Source organism: Channa argus, chromosome 6 (assembly GCF_033026475.1).
Source record: "Channa argus isolate prfri chromosome 6, Channa argus male v1.0, whole genome shotgun sequence".
Classification (NCBI taxonomy): Eukaryota; Metazoa; Chordata; class Actinopteri; order Anabantiformes; family Channidae; genus Channa; species Channa argus.
The window spans coordinates 26,493,738-26,507,632 of NC_090202.1; the positions used below are offsets into that span (position 1 = coordinate 26,493,738).

Here is a 13,895-nt window from a genome sequence, read left to right on the forward strand (position 1 = left end):
TTTAATAACATTTAAGCATATTTGGTTTTGCAGTTTTCTATCAAATAAAACTCCTAGGCTCAACGAAATGCGAAATACTTTTGATTTTGTAAATGAGAGAATGAGAATATCGGGAATAAAATCGTACAAAACTAGGGGAAAAAACTAGGAAAAAACTAAAAAACTGAGTTGATATATGTGTATTACATCAGCGGCAGTCTGGCGAATGACAATCAAAGCGGACACCTGAACTATTTTGAAAAGCCGTACCGGAAGTTCTGCTCTGTCTGCGTCCGCCTTGTGAGTGCCGCTGCAGCACCGTAGGAGCGGCCGGTTCCTCCCAGCAGCCACACCGTTCACAGGGAAAGCTTTTCTTCTCGCAGAGGCAGCGGTGCTTTTCAGACTGCACACACCGGATATTCATCACATTAAAAACACGCTCACGGCTGGAAGCGGCGAGAACCCAAGGACACTTTCCTCGGTCGTGTATCCCCCCCCATCCCACCACTCTGATTTGGGCCATCGTTGCTTTTTTTCGTTTTTATTTTTGTACGGGTGTTTTCTTCGCTCTTGGCACGCTTTCTGTGGCGCACTCGGCTTTCTTTAGCTGACATGGTAGATTATCACGCTGCTAATAACCAATCCTCAGCCGGCGGAGTGCAGACCTACATGGAGCAAGAAAATGACTGGGACCGGGACATGCTCCTGGACCCGGCCTGGGAGAAACAGCAGAGGAAGGTAAGGGAAGCAAAGTCGGCCCCAGCTGGGCCGAGTCGAGCCGGGTTGAGAGGAGAAGGAGGCGGAGGGGGGGGGGGAGAAAGAAAATGGCAGGGGAGGGATGGGAAGGGGAGTGGAGGTCAGAAACGTGTGCGGGCCTCGGTTTCTGCTCTGTAAACCCGAAGCTACTTCCTCTAAGCTCCCCTCAGTGTCAAACTGCTTCGCGTCCCTCTCATGAAATTCTGGCTTCGTCCTCTCATTTGCTTTCCCTCAACGAATCCTATCCGCCTGCGTGTTCTGCTGCTTTCACCCTGTCAAAAGTGTCCGGGTCCATTTTTCCCGGCACTTTTTTCCTTTGACGAGGGGGGAGCGGGGCTCTACATTGGTGCAAAAATCAAAATAATGATCGTTCCGATATAATACACTATCGCGTCGGATGGTGAGAGGGTTTAGGGCGTTTTCGAGCCTCCTGTCCCGTTTGTCTGCTTTGGTTGGTTGGTTGGTTGGAGGCTGTTCACACTGGCTGACGGAGGCTTGGCGACTTTCTGCTACTTTCTACTGGAAGATTTAACCGATATCACTTTGGTCAATGCCAATATGCTGCTGTGGCTCGTTATGCTTTTAAATTCACGGTCATTTCGTTTTAGCGGAGTTTGTGGTTCTTTTTCGCAAGTTTAGTCTTTGCATGCCGGAAAAGCATCTGGCGAAATATCCTCCCTGAAACCCTATGCCCGTGGTTCACATCTATCTATTTTAAAAGCAGCAAAAAACCAAAACGTTGCTTAGAGAGAAACTATGAATATGACGTTTGATGTGTTAATCAGCAGGACACAGGCTGGGCTTGTTTGACAGGTCATGGGAAGAGTCAGGTATAACACCAAAATTGGAGTTTCTGGAGGGGAGGGGGACACACACACACTCACTTTACTTTAGGTGTTACCACTGAGTAAGCTTGCTATCATGAACAGTGCTTTGTTGAGCCCACCTGTTGTATATGCAAAGTACTCTTCTGAAATTGAGGCCCATATTTCCTTCATATCCTTCCACCAGCTCTGGGAAGTTTCTGTAGCCACACTGATTCCACTGCACAGAACCAAAAACCCAGATTTTGGCTTACAGATATATTCAGCATAAATGCCTAGTCACCAAAAAAAAAAACATTAAACTACTTGGCACCATATGGTTTACTGGGTTATAATACTACACCTGACGAAAAAGCACTTGCTCTGCTCATTGTCCATTAACCAATCAGCAATCATTAACAGTGTTGCACCTTATATGTCTAAAACAAGCAACCTCAGTCACATTCATCCCTCCCCCTTCCCCCTCTCATACGCTCATTGCCGTTGTCTGGCAACACTCTGGCTTCCTTTTGTGCAATGGAAAGTATCCATTCGTATATAGTAGACCAAGGTGATGTACTTTTTCAATCCAGTTTACCCTCTTTAGGATTCTGCTGTACATAACCATGCCTGCTAGTAGACATCTAGACCCATTCAAGCCCGGATATAGTCCAAACACAATCCCGATGAGGCCATTGGACACATAATACATCACTAAATGAAACAAAATGATTGACAGGGTGTGTTTTTTTTGGTGTGTGTGTGTACAGTGATTACAAGGCTACGCACCCTAGCCTATTCACTAACCATCCAGATGACTGGAATTTTTTTCTAGTTGTGTGACAGCATGCCGAGCATTGGATCGTGCATGTTTATTGGGCCACTCGGCGTTTTAGCCGCCACCATCACACATTCCTGCCATTGATTACTGTGAAACGTAGCGGGTCCAGTACTCAGGTGGTACCTCCTGCCAGTTAGACATTGACCTGTGATATCTAGACAAATATGCACAAAGTGTTTTTGAAAGGAAAACCTGACAATCATTAACAGAGGAAGGCTTGTTGTGCAAACCATAAGCAGAGGTCTGTTCCTCTGCATTCATGAATCTGCACTAATCAGGGGCACGAATACTGTAGGTGTTTTGCTGATCGAGAACAGTACAGGCGAGGGACATGTCCCCCTGTCAAGCTTGAGCTGAGAGGCAACGGGAACCAAGGGCAAATTCCTGTGGTTTATTCATGCTCACTGTGCCAGTTCCAGTGCAAAAGTGTACAAATGCCTCCCGTTGGACTGTAGAGAGAGAAGTGGTTATATTGAGTGTGGGAGTGGGTTTTTACTTGTTTGTGACAGATGAGTCGAGCAGTTTGGATCCTGTCATGCAGACTCTTGCACATTTACAACAATAAGTGAAGAATAAACACAATGCAGAGGATTTTATGGTATTTATCAGTTTATTTGGTGCCTACAACAGAGGGTCTCTTTCAGGACACCAGAGCTGAATAGTTAGCGTCTTAAAAAAAGGCCTTATGAATGAACATAGTTGATCTGTATTTAGGCTTTCATTAAAGCAAAAATCAAAATAGGGTTGGCTAAAAAAAATGACAGTGCTTCTAAGTAGACATTCAGCTGCCGCCAGGATATATCACCACTGCGCAGAGTCGCACAGCGCGAGCCTTCGCAGTGTGTTTCCACTTGTCCATTTTGTACATTGAGCCACATTTCTTAACACCCCAGAGAAGGTGGACTGAACCCAGCTGAGTCCAGTTGACTTCAGTTTGTAACAGGCAAAGCTCCTTGCCTGACAAACATGTTATTAGGTCTTTCTCACTGCTCAGGGATCCACTACATGTTGAAACATGTCAGAGTACGCAGGTTTTATTGTAACTCAGCACCGTGACAGACTGTACACACCAATGCTGGTTCTCAGTGACAGTTAGGCTGTAAATATTTCTCATGTTGTAAAGCAGGTTGAAATTACAGTGAGGTGGGTGGATGAGCTAACAAGGAAAGCAGTAAAGCACACAAGCCAAAGGGCCTGGAGCAGTTGAAATCACTGAAAATTGTTCTTATTTGTCAAAGTATTTGTAAAATCGTATTAATTAGCCCTTTTCCCACTGTGCCCATTTGACGAAGTAATTTTGGGAGAGCTCACAAGAAACTTAATGTCTATTATGCAGCTTGGTGAACAACCCAAGGTAAAGCATGAAAATAATAGCAGTTTTGGTATTTTCAGAAAGCCACATGTGCTGCCAAAAGCAAGATTAGGCAGTTGCTTCTGGATTTAGATCAGATTTGTAATGTTTTGATCATGCTGGCTCGGATCATGAATGTGTAGCACCAATTGTGAAATGTTTCCTGTCTCATGAATCAGCTGTGGCTGAATTAGTTGTGGTTAGTGATGTTTATCTGCCTTCATTTTCCTATACTGACAGCCCTCTCAGTCTGTGTGCACAGAAGTGATTGGAACTAGACTGTGATGTAGTCTCAGAGATGAGGTAGACATGGGATTGATGCAACTTTCTCTAGCATGACCTGTCACATGATCAGTTGGCATAATTAATAATTTTTTCTTGAAGCACATCTAAGTTTGTCTGCATCACACAGGAGGCCACTTTAGTTTCCAGTGTGATATTTAATATTTTAGCTCTCGGTGCAGATGTGTCTTTCTGCTTCTTAAAATAAGCAGCATGAATTTGTTTTTCCTCTGACATACCCCACCAGTGCCAACATAACACACACACACACACACACACATTTACTTGCTCCATTTTATTTATTTTTTCCATGGCTGACAAGGTGGGCAGCTGGGCACAATGTTAGTTTGTTCTTTTGCCGCCTACTTTCACATGCTTTCTGTGTGTGTGGCTGGCAGGCAGGCGGAGCCGGTTCAGATGGCCCCGGTTGGCTCAGGAAGACATAAGTGACATTTTGTCGGGACAAATGGACCCAACGATGCATTCTGCCATAATGACTACATCGGCTAAGATTCAGAAAAAGATGATAGTTGACCAAATAAACAACACCTTTATTCTCTGTTGAGAATAAAAGAAGCAGACTCTTTAATTGGTTGTTGTCTTCTTATGTGTGTGCGATTGGCTGGTACTGGGTCTCAGGACCATTAGGCCTTGGATTCAGTGGATACAAGAGGAATCTACTCTTCTGTCAAACTGAAGACGTTATCTGAGCAGAGATCAGCGATGCCTCTATCTTTTTATTCATAATTGTGTTTTTTTTTAGGCCTCAGCTGAACGGTATTGAACAGTTGCTCAGATTAAAACTAACTCCACACTGATAGATGCACCGTGTTGCCGTTTCTTAATGTTACACCTTATCCAAGATCACCATTTAGTCATGTTGAAGACACTAGCTCACCTAAAGTTAAATTGTTCACGTTTAGAGATTACATGGTTACAAACACTGAGGGCATCCTGCACTTCTCTCTTTTTTTTCTTTTTATTGAGATGTCAATACTGCTAATCATAAGTAACAGATCCTATTATAATGATCCAAGTGCATTTTCAGAGGCTGTTTTGCTTGACGAGTACAATTGAAGAGCAAATACACTTGAAGAGAGAAGCTTTGCACTTTTAGTTGTAACTGTAGATGTCTGTAGGTACTTTGGAATTCCTACTCTCTCTGCCAGCTGATTCTAGGTCAGCTGGTGGAAAGCCTGCCATCTCAGCTGACTGTGATCCAGAATCAGTTTGTGGACCTAGACAGCAATCCAGTCAGTCAAGTAGACAGCCAGTGAGAGGACAGAGAAGAGAGGAATGTAACCCCTCTGTGACTCCCCCTCTGTCTTTCCCTCTGTGTTCTGCCATTGGTGGCAATGAGAGCATGCAGGGGGAGACATTCCTTTGGTGGCCCGTTATAGCCTGCTAGGCCAGTGGGAGGGTTTTATTACAAAAAAAGTGTGTGCGTGTGTATTTTGACCAACAAGAAAAAGAGTTGGGGGTTTGCAGTATTGCAGATGTGGTTGGAGCATTGGAGACAAGAAAGAGAATTCTCCGTGGGGAGGGTGGGAAAGAGAGTTTCCAGCTGGTTACGATGTGGCGGAAGTCCTGGCGCCAATCTTTGCTCGAAATATTTGTTTGCAGAAATGTTTTCAGATACCTCTACCCCATGGTGTTTGCACGCTGGAGCCGTTTGCTTTGTTTCAAGTTCAAAGTGCAGAGCAGCGCTGTCCAGGACACGAAGCCTTAAGCTTGTAACACACAAGACTCGAGCTAACGTATAGCCCATGGCTGGACGTTGGGGGGGCTGTGTGTCGAGGTGGTGAAGTTCAACGTGTTTTGCTTTCAAAGAGATTTCTTCACGGTCTGTTTGTCTCCCACTCCTTGAGTGCAAGAAAGGTGTTGCATTTTGGGCCAGAGAGCAGGACTCGGGTGCATCCAAATGTCAGAAGTCATGAATCCCCACATTCATTTTAAGGCTGACATAACCTTAGCTCTCCCACCACTTGTGTCTGTTGACACGGTTATATATTGGCTATTGTGCATAGTTATGTGGATTAGTAAATGGCATTTCCCACTGATGTATTGAAATTGGCAACAATGGGAACTAAGAATTTCCTTTTTGGTTGGCTGCCAGAATTCATGTTGATGGTTTTAGCTCAGACCCTGGGCTTTTGCACATACTGGTTTCTGTAGGAACAGAAATGCTGCTTAGGCTGAAACCGCCTGATAATAAACAGTTATCAAAACCACCATCTAACATTTGAATAATCTATTATGTGATCTAAAAATGCAAAAAAATTGCTTGTTTTAGCTTCTCAGATGTGACTTCTCACTGCACATATGTTTTGCCATCATAAACAGAATATATAGAGTTTTTTTGGGTTGTTTGTGGGACAGAAATAGCAATTTGAAGAGTTTTAAAAATATATTTTTCTTTAAGGATACTGCACTGATTTTGCCATGTGTCTGTGTGACAATATACGTTCCTGTACAGAACTAGTGGTTTTAAAATGTAGTCATTGCATGATGGGTCTTGGGGAGCAGGGGCTGGCTGCAGTTTGGAAGTAAAGCTCCCCCCTCCTGAGTTTTCCAGGAGAGGCAGAAAACTGTGGGTTTGTCTGCCTGAGGTTTCTGGTAAACACTGTGCAGTAAAACAAACAAGGCCTCTTTTATGCTCTTACCTAATGCACGGGTGTGTTTGCATGCATGAGTTTGTGTGTGTGTGATTTCTGAACATTTCAAGCTAATCAGCTATGGTCCTGTAAGTGTACAGGGAAATGAATACAATATTGAAAAAAGCAGCAGTTGAGCTTAGCTTTAGCAGGTTCCTCATAAACAGCCCAGCAATATTTTAAATGAAAGGATTACTGTAACCTCATCTCACACCCCCACTGTTTGTAGGTGTTTAATTGAGCTGCAGTTATGCCAGTAGAAATACTGCATTCATTGCAATAGTATTCAAATGTGCACAGTGTTCTTCAAAGGCAGAAATGTAGTAATCTTCTTTGCCGTTAAAATGTTGATGGTATTAAACTGTTCTGTCACTGTATTCACACTGTATGCAAAATGTTATTGTCTTGTGTTGACTGTAGTCAAACAACAATACTAATGGTGAATTAAAAAAAAAAATGTTGTGCATCTTCACTTGTAAGACTGCGTTTCATATCTTTTAAATGTGTCGGCTTGCCCTTGCATCCCTCTTCTGTCTCCATGGTTGCAGAGTGCAGTTTAGTGTTCATGCATGTAGAGTATCTGAAGCTGCAGCCTCTATTCTCAACCACAGCACTCTGGAGGGCTCTGTATTTTTGGAAACACCTCTTCAGAGCTCTGCTCTCATTCTGCCCTTAAAGGGTTAAAGCCCAATTTCAATAAAAATACGATCAGAGAAATGGAATAAAATGCAAAATGCTGCTCTTGATGTTGCTATATCTACACTGTCCTCAGGGCAGCAATTGCAGCAGCTTGTTTGATGCACTGTGTTTTTACAGTACCTGCACCGGTAACACATTTTTAGCATTCAATAAAAGGCATTGTAATCAATGTGTCGTTGTTGAGTGAATTAATGGTTTTAGGTGTGAGAAGAAGTATTCTTCTTATTCTTTCTGTCGATTTACATTAGTAAATATACTTTTCTATTTAAAGCATCTTTTATGGCCCACGTAACAGTCTATTTTGTATTATCTGCAGAATTGTATTTGTTTATTTATTGTTGAAGCTTACACAAAACTGGGTATCTGGGTCAAGCTGCCTCAAATTTGACACTTTTAAAAAAAAGGCATTATCTGTTTTAATCTCCCATCTTACAGGGGACATCTACCTTTATTTGCATTTCAAATATGGGGCTTAAATAACATCGGATTCACAACTTGCTTTTATTTTTAATATGTTTTAATAACAGCAAACTGATGCCTGGTACTTAATGAAGAGCAGAGGAAGTAACACCTCAGTGTACGCTCTTTTCAGAAGCGCAGCCTTTGTGCTCTTAAACTGGTGAATGTGTGCAGAATGATACTTTCAGTTTGATTTAAAAAGATTACCCAGTAAAGATTTTCATATAGTTCCAAATCATGCAGAGTTGATTTATGGCGGCATTAGAGAAGACCAGATTGCTCTGTAGAATAAAGCTTTGTGCTTACATGAATGTATGGCCACACCTAGACAGGTTATTCTTCCTCTGGAGGGGGTGTGTGAGCAACAGAGAGGAAGAAAGGGCACAACAAACAGGCCGTGCTTGTCTGGTAACAAAGAGGGAACTTAGCTGGATGGGGATGGGAAGGCCTCACGGTGCATCTGGACAATGCTTATACACCCAAACAGACAGAGTAGACATCTGGAGGGGGATTTTTGGCTGGATCAGGGATTTATCACCGTATCTGCCGTGTGCCACGCTTGTCTACCTCACAGTCTGATAATCGTGCAGCTGCCGCTCCAAACTGGACCTCTGCACTCTGAAATAATGAGACCAGAGACCCTGATAATCCACTGCTCTTCACCACCCAACACTGGTCACTGAGATCTTCAAGCCCTCAATTTTGTCCCATTCAGTCTGTAAACATCGGCAATTAAATAATAATTTTATACTCATTTGTCATTTGGACAAGTCGGTGTGCAGCAATAAATGTGAACTCAACTCAACCCTTATGGGAAATCACCTGAAAAAGCTGCTACGATTTTTAGACATCGCCCTGTGTTTCTTGTGGTCTCCAGGCAAATGTATATCATATTGGCTTTTGGCATGTTACTCAGGTGAACATAGCATAACCAGACCATAATTCAAACAAAATGTGTGTGTTTTTTTTTTCCTCTTCGGCAGTCTCTGATTTCCTCATTGAGCTCCTGTTCTATTATTTAACAGCTTTCAAAATGGGGCACTGGGCAAGAAGGTGAAGAGGAGAGAGGCCCTTTGGGACACACACATACATGCATTCAGCGTGCACAGTGAAGAGTGTGCATATGTACAGTCATTTAAACCCATGCACACTATGTAAAGCTGCTCTTGCTTAGCATTAAACATGCAGTGAGTTTATTTTAAACATTTACCTAAAGTGGACCAATGCTGTGCCAAACTAACCACAAACCTAGAATGCCTCACTTTCCTGCCAGGTGAACTAGTTACAGTCAACGCTGGCTATTGTTAATCTATTAAATATTAATTTTCAAATGTGCCAGTTAATCATGTGTGAAAAAGAAATACAAAATGCTTTGCACACCTGAAGCAGGAGCATTTCAGTGGGTATCAGTGGAGCCTGTGTTGGTTTCAGGGCAGCATTAAATATTTAACTGATTGTGCCTGGCCTTCAGGTTCCTCTGCTCTCGTTTGTAGCAACAAGGCTCGGTTCACCAAATAATCCCACGCAGCCCTCTTCCTCTCCTTTCCTGACTCTCCACATTTATTTAATTTTTTTCTTAGCAGTCTTTGCCAGAGTAGTTAAGGCAACAGGCTTAGACAGAAGAGGATAACTCAAGTGTATGTTACTATTTTTAGGATTTGTCCAATTTTCTTTGGGCCATTGTTGGTGCCAGTGCCAAATTATGTTTCTGTGTGTGTGTGATTCAGCCATTCGTTTCTGGGGGTTCTGTACGTATTGTTGGACATATTACTGCTTCGGGATGTCCAGGGCCAGCCTGGAGCCACTTTATTTTCAATCTGGTTTATTTTTTCGAAGTTTGAATGGGTCCCTCTGAGACTGGTGCCCTAGAGCTTTTACACAGAGACACATGGGGTGGATGATGGGGGTCTAGTTTCTCTCTTTGATGTTTTACAATGCAAAGAATCATCATTCTGGAATAAGATCCAAACCAGGCTTTGGGCTCAGACATCCACATTCACAAATATGTTGTAATTTAAATGTGTTCATCTTTGTTGTTTGTCTGTCCATGATCTCTTAAAACAATAGTGGCAATGATTATTCTGCAGAGAGTGAGAGAGATTTAAATCACTCAGGCAAACAAACATCATGCAGATTGTAAGTGTATAGTAAAGCCACATTTAGAATCCAACAGAGATACGCAGAGAGCTTGCAACAGATGTGTGATAACCACTTACTGCAGGTTCACTTCCAGTTAAGACGGATGATCTAAAACACTGCTGCTGGTGGCCTCAGGGTTTGTAATGAAAATGGAAAGCAGGAGGATTCTTGTCATCCTTCCCTTTTCTGTTTGTTAATGATTGTTTCATTTCTGTCTGATGGGCAAATATGATACTGCCTCAGACTCTCTGCTCCTAAAATAGACACTTTGTCTATTAACTTAAACAAATCTGGATTTTTAATAAATGGCTCAGTGGTGTAAAAATAAATCTAATCACAGAAGCAGAAAATAGATGAAACCCACGAGATGGTGATGAGGGGTGGCCGCAGCTCTATAGAAGAAGAAAGGGAAAGGATGGCTCTGAGGTCACTGCGGTTTTCTATCCATTCCCTGTTTCAAATATACGGTCACCACACACACGTATAGTCGAGCAGCCCCTCTGAGTCAGGCCCGATAGACAGATCACTGTTTGTTTGTCACCACGCCCTAATGGTGTCTGGCAGGGAAAGTATGTCCTCTTCTTTATTTCTTTATATTGAATAAAGGTACAGAACGGAGAGCAGTTTGTCTCCAGTTAGTGGCATTAGTGACAGTTGTAAATAACGCATCAAGTGTGTGTGTGTGTGTGTGTGCGCAAATTCATTAGAAACTAAGAAACCCCCATTAGCTATACTACCAATTAAACTGTATTGCAAAAACATGCTTGTTCGGCTCTGGAAGAGTTCTGTTGCAAGTTTTATGTGGAGCAGGGAAGTCCTCTGGCCTTTCTGCCAACCGCCACGAGTCTATCCTGTCTGATCCAATCAAAGCTAGCCTGCAGGTGATTATTTAGCTAACAAAGACTCCTGTGTTGTGCCATTCCCTGACTTCCAGCACTTTAGGGACTTGATGCAGAATCCGCTACTCTGTAGTAGGTTTGGAGCTGGTGTTTTTGTCTTTGGCGTATTTGTATGATCTCTGCGCTCAGGTTTTGGCATGAGGCATGATGGCTTGTTGCTGCAATGTGAGAATCACGCTGCAGTGTTTCCTGCTGAATTTGTCACACGCTGCACTAATACAGTTTCTGTGCTAACACTCTCCTAACCCTTTCCTGTGATTGATGGGTTATTTTTGCCTTCACCCTGAGATTCAGGCACAGATCAACAACTGTATAGTTGCAGGCTTCCAGCTGTGCTTTGTTGTTTAAAAAAAGTCTTTGCTTTGCTTAAAAGTTTGAGTGAACTCTGATGTAGTGGATTGAGAGAGAGAGAGAATGAATAATGGTGAGTGGTGATACTCTAATGGCTCGGAGCTTGAAAAATAAACAGCAGTTTTAACAAAAGGAAGCATGTAGAAGTGTGGAGATAAAAGAGCTCACGAGTGTAACCAGTTCATACTACAGACAACGGGTGCTGAGATGCGTTTTGAACGGTCTAAAAATAAGATGCTGTAGTTTAATGTTGCTTAGCAACAGCCCTGAAGCAGTGTTACAAAACTAATATGGCTTCTGTGGTATCCTGCAATAGCCCAAATCTTTCTTCAGAGTACCTCAGTGACATTTGCTTAGTTATATTTATTTTCAATTCCAACAGCTCTAACAGACGGTGGCAGACGGTCACTAGAGCAGTGCAGCTGAAAATCTGTTGATAATACACAGATGTAGATTCATTAGTAAAATATGCTTTTGAAGCCAGTGTGGGATTCACCCACAGTAATCTCTTACAAGGAAGTTTTTTTTCCTTTTTTCTTTCTTTTCTTACATTTCAAACAACTGTGGCATGCACAGCTATACTCAGAGTTCTCACTCAGCCTGTGAAAGATTTTAGATATACTGATTTCTAAATAACACTTATACTATATCATGAGCTCTGTCTCTACTGGGATGTAAAATGATATATAACCCTGTGAAAAACATAACCCTTGCCTATTGTAGTTTATGTAGATTGTGACACAAAAGCTACTGATGATGGTTTTGCATTTGTTGCAACTGGTTTTCTTAGTTAAAGTTGCTGCTGGTTGTGAGATCATCTGTTTTTATACAGACAGACAAGAGAGAGTGATTGAGAGGATCAGACTGACACGGATTCACTGTCTACACAGCAGTAGAGGGGGGTTGCTACAATATTAAAGTCATTTTAAAAGGATTACATTGATCTGGAGCAGTGACCTGTATGCCCACAGCCCTGACTTGCAGTCCCACACCCAGAGGGGCTCCAAGGGGGGTAGTATGTGTTTTAAGAGCTTTGCCTGTGCGAGTCTGCATGAGTCCATCTGGGGCATGAGGATCACTGCATTAAATCAACTTAAGGTTTTAGGTTAGTGTGGGAGGAATGTGTTGATGTGTAAATATGTGTTGTTCGGTGTGTGTGTGTGTGTGTGTGTGTGTGTGTGTGTGTGTGGGGGTCATGATACTCACCATGTAACCATTTTAGGTCAACTCTCCTACATGAAAAGGACATTTGTCACGATCTGATATTTTCCGGGCTATAGTTCATTAGCGAAACAACAAAATAATCAGTCCGAATGAAAATAAATCTACTCCTCAGCATGCAGTTTTCTCTTACTCAGTAGCAAAACAGTTGTTCCAGAAAAATTTGCCTGCAAATCCCTGACCACCACTTTGAACTGTCCTGTCTGCGTGACGCTCTCGGCGGTTGATTAATGTCCATTTGCATGCCGTTTTGCTTGGTGTGTGTGCGTGTCAGACAGGCGTAGGGCCAGTGACTCATGAAGCCGTGAAGGGCAGGGTGAGCTCTGGAATGTGTGACAGAGCTGGACTGGAGGGGGGGTGGCTAGACGTGTGTGTGTGTGTGTGTTGTATGGGTCATCAACAAACGGAAACTCAGAGGAATAAACAATGTGCTGCGCCTTGTACCAGATCTGATCTGAGCCTAAACCCTGTCAACTCATTTACAATGCGTCCTCCCACCCTCATCTGCCTGTTACTTGATGAGGAAGTTCTTGAAATGCCTGAAAGCAGTGCATCAACTAGATAGGCTTTCCCCAGCAGTGTGGGGTAAAATGTGTTGCTGCACGTCCAGGTGTCTTTCTACTTTTCTTACAGCACCCCCACACTCCTTTTTAATTTCTATAGTAGTATCTATCAAGATATATTGCATACTTAATAACCTGTATGAGCGTATTCCCTCTTTTTAACCCACATGTTCTTGAATAACTAACACTGTACCTGCCTGAATATTTGAATGAATTGTCTAACAGCAAAACAAGATGGTAACATTCATCACACAAGGTCACAAACTCAAGAAACCTAATTTCAAGTAATTTTTTTTCCTTTTTTTTTTTTAGCCACAGAAATGTCCTTAAATTTGTTACTTTATTTTGAGTTTTAAATTCAGTCCCATGCAGAACACAAAATATAATACCTGACTTCCTCATAATATTGACACATACAGAGCATCAAAATTCACCAAAAGGGAGTCAAGGCCATTTAAGGACATGAATGCAGTCTCGCACTTGTTGACACAGTGTTTGACCCGAGTCTCCTGCACGTTGGCAGGAAGTGGGGAGGTGTTGTAGAGCAGTAGCTGCTTTTTGAACCACATTTTCTTTTGTTTTATTTTTCTTTTCTCATTTAACTCGTCACTTCTCTTAACATGCTGTTACATGTGCCTCAATGAAGATGCGCCTGTACTTATTTATGTGTGTCCCTCCTATGGGTGTTTTCTTTTTCCTGTTTGCTTCCTATGAAATGGCAGAAACACAGAGGGTTCCTCACATTCCTACAGGTCACCAAATCACACAAACACACACACAAAACTGACATGGTGTGCAGCGAGGTAACTTCAAAGAAACAGTATTGCCACCCTGAGGGGGTGCTTGAATGTTTATCCCATTTACAATTCTGCATGCTTGTCCATTTAGTGTGTGTGTG

General features: G+C 42.5%; 1 protein-coding gene across 7 annotated transcripts in view; it reads left to right on the top strand.

Annotated features, from left to right (window-relative positions):
- The first annotated feature begins 296 nt into the window (after positions 1 to 296).
- actn4 (actinin, alpha 4) overlaps positions 297 to 13,895 on the top strand; it is a 47,898-nt gene continuing 34,299 nt past the window's right edge. For 4 of the 7 annotated variants that reach the window (XM_067508588.1, XM_067508583.1, XM_067508587.1 and 1 more), the window contains exon 1: positions 297 to 717. In XM_067508588.1, coding sequence (XP_067364689.1) covers positions 592 to 717 — 126 coding nt within the window. In that variant the 5' untranslated portion in view covers positions 297 to 591. The remainder of the gene's footprint in view (positions 718 to 13,895) is intronic. The other 3 variants (XM_067508586.1, XM_067508582.1, XM_067508581.1) reach the window with 2 other exon arrangements.